Source organism: Strix uralensis, chromosome 9 (genome assembly GCF_047716275.1).
Source record: "Strix uralensis isolate ZFMK-TIS-50842 chromosome 9, bStrUra1, whole genome shotgun sequence".
Lineage (NCBI taxonomy): Eukaryota > Metazoa > Chordata > Aves > Strigiformes > Strigidae > Strix > Strix uralensis.
Window position 1 is genome coordinate 24,261,472 of NC_133980.1, and position 2,224 is coordinate 24,263,695.

The 2,224-nt window shown below is 66.9% G+C and overlaps 1 protein-coding gene across 2 annotated transcripts; it reads right to left on the minus strand.

Annotated features, from left to right (window-relative positions):
* On the minus strand, window positions 1-1,742 carry HES6 (hes family bHLH transcription factor 6). Of its 2 annotated transcripts, XM_074877763.1 has the most exons (4): window positions 1,601-1,742; window positions 1,434-1,520; window positions 1,276-1,357; window positions 1-1,194 (listed from the first exon to the last, which is right to left on the minus strand). In XM_074877763.1, the coding sequence occupies exons 1-4, from the start codon at window positions 1,679-1,681 to the stop codon at window positions 752-754; spliced, it is 693 nt and encodes a 230-aa protein (XP_074733864.1). In that variant the 5' UTR covers window positions 1,682-1,742; the 3' UTR covers window positions 1-751. The 2 variants fall into 2 exon arrangements, with proteins under 2 accessions (XP_074733864.1, XP_074733863.1); XM_074877762.1 differs by having other exon boundaries at window positions 1-1,357.
* Between the last annotated feature and the right edge of the window lie 482 nt (window positions 1,743-2,224).

A 2,224-nucleotide genomic window follows, 5' to 3' on the forward strand; every position in this document is an offset into this window, starting at 1 on the left:
TGAGTTGTGAATTCAGTATTTTTTATTAAAGATTAAAAAACATTTGACACCCTAATATACATAAAGTCACAATTAACTCAAATGTGCTAAAAGCAAAATGTGCATAAAGACACTCATTTCTAAAAGGCACCCTGCCACCAATATCTTTTAAATGTTCATCTAATTCCACCAGGTTTCTAGTTTTCTCTGCCTTCACTGAAGGTGAGACTCTAGACTGCTACCATGTACAGATGCTAACCACACCAACCCCTTTCAGGGATCTTTGCTATCACTAGAACACTTAAAACTGTGCATGCAGACTTAACTCGGGCTTCTCATGGAGTTAACCATCACGATTTAAAATGCATGGGGGCTTTTTCTTAAAAGAAAAAGGTAGTGATATTTGGGCCACTTATAAGGGCCAAGAGAAAGAGACAGGGTTATAAAATAACTGCTGTGTGTCCACCGAAGAGCTTTGCTACTACAAACCACCTCCCTCCTCCCCCCCCATCCCCTCCCCAGCCTCTCATAAAAACAACCCCTAAAGTTACAAAATGCCACACACGCACACACATACACACGGATGAAATGTTAACACGCTTAGCTATTAGCCTGTCAGGGCGTGACAGTGTCAGAGTGCCATCGATGCAGTCCCCAAGCGCAGCGCTGCCAGCCGCACGCACGCGGCGTGCTCCGGGGGCCGCAGGGCAGCGCGGGGCCCGGCTCCTCTCCCCGCCAGGTGGGTCTGCGTCCGCTCCTGCGCCCCCCTCCGTTACCAGGGTCTCCACATGGATTTGGGTAAGCTCGGCGAGGGCAGGCTGCGCGTCCGGGAAGCGTCCAGTCCGTCGGTGGAGGTCTGGCCTGGCTCGGCCTCCGCCTCGTCCGAGTCGGAACAGGTCTCTTCGCTGGGGGAGGGCGAGGGTGCCGAGGCAGGCAGAGCCAGGCCTAGGGCGCCCAGAGCCGCCTCGGTCGCCGGGGCCAGCGCCTCGCTGCCAGGCCAGGGCCCGAGCGCGGGATCTGCCAAAACGTCCGCGATCAAGTCCGGGAGGTTGCCCTCGTTGAGGGGCATGGACTCCAGCAGGTGGTTGAGCAGCTCGGCGGCCGTGGTGGCGTCGATGCCGGGGCAGCTGGAGACGAAGGTGTGCACCTCGTGCATGCACTGGATGTAGCCGGCGGCGAAGCGCTCGCTGGCCTCGCGGTGCAGCCGCCCGCCCTCTGCGCCGCGGGAGACAGAGAGGGGAGCGGGGTGAGGCGCGGGCCGAGCCGGCCCCCCGCCGCCGCCCCGCCGGCACTCACCGAGGGAGCGGCGCTCCAGCACGGCCTGCACCCGCCGCACCGTCAGCTCCAGCACCTCCGCGTTCTCCAGCTTCGCCTGAAACTGACCCGGGGCGCCGCGGCCGTCAGCACGGCCCCGGGCCCCGCCGCCCGACGCGGCCCCCGCCCCGCCGCCTCACCTCGCTGTCGGCCAGCAGCAGCCGCAGCTCCTGTAGGCTCTCGTTGATCCGCGCCCGGCGCTTCTTCTCCACCAGCGGCTTCCTCGTCTGCGGGGACAACAGCGCCGTCAGCCCGCCGCCCGCCCGGCCCCGCCCCGCCCGCCCGCCGCGGCGCCCCGGTCGCTCACCTTCCTGTCGGCCCTGGCCTCCGCGCAGCCCTCGTCGCCCCGCGGCGGGCGGCCCTTGCCGGGCCGGAAGGAGGGCGCCATGGCGCGGCCCGGCGGACCCGCTCCGCTCAGCTACCGGCGGCGCCTCGGCCCGGCCCTGCTCCGCTCCCCGCCCCGCGCCGCCCTACTTATACCCTCTCATTTGCATGTCAATGAGCCCATTGGCCGCGCCGCGCGGGCAGCTGCCGCAGCGTTGGCCGAACGGGCCAATGGGAGGCGGGCGCTTTGTCTGCGCCGGGGCGGAGCGGGGCGGGGGGCGCGCGCCCCCAGCCTGTGGTTGCCGTCGGCCGCCGCACCGCCCGCCGGCCCCCGCCGGCTTTGTTGGCCCGGCCCGCTGCGGGCCCGGCCCCGCCGCCTGCGCCCGTCGCTCCCGGGGGCTTGTGGCGGCCGGGGCGGCAGCGCGGAGGCGGGCAGCGCCCGGCGTGCTGGGGAGGGGACGTGCCCTCTGCCCGCAGCGTGGCAGCTCGGGCTGCGGCTTCGAAGCAGCGGGGCATGGCAGTAGCCTTCAAGAAACCCCCCGAAACCCCCGCGCTCCGCCGCGTACCGTTTGCACGGGGGCTCAGACCGCGGGACACGCGCGTGGGG

Coding starts and splice junctions, on each gene's coding strand:
- HES6 (XM_074877762.1), bottom strand. CDS start 1,681: ATGGCGCCCTCCTTCCGGCCCGGCAAGGGCCGCCCGCCGCGGGGCGAC. Junction 1,521..1,600: donor AGGCCAGGGCCGACAGGAAG/GTGAGCGACCGG, acceptor TTGTCCCCGCAG/ACGAGGAAGCCGCTGGTGGA. Junction 1,358..1,433: donor TGCTGCTGGCCGACAGCGAG/GTGAGGCGGCGG, acceptor GCCCCGGGTCAG/TTTCAGGCGAAGCTGGAGAA.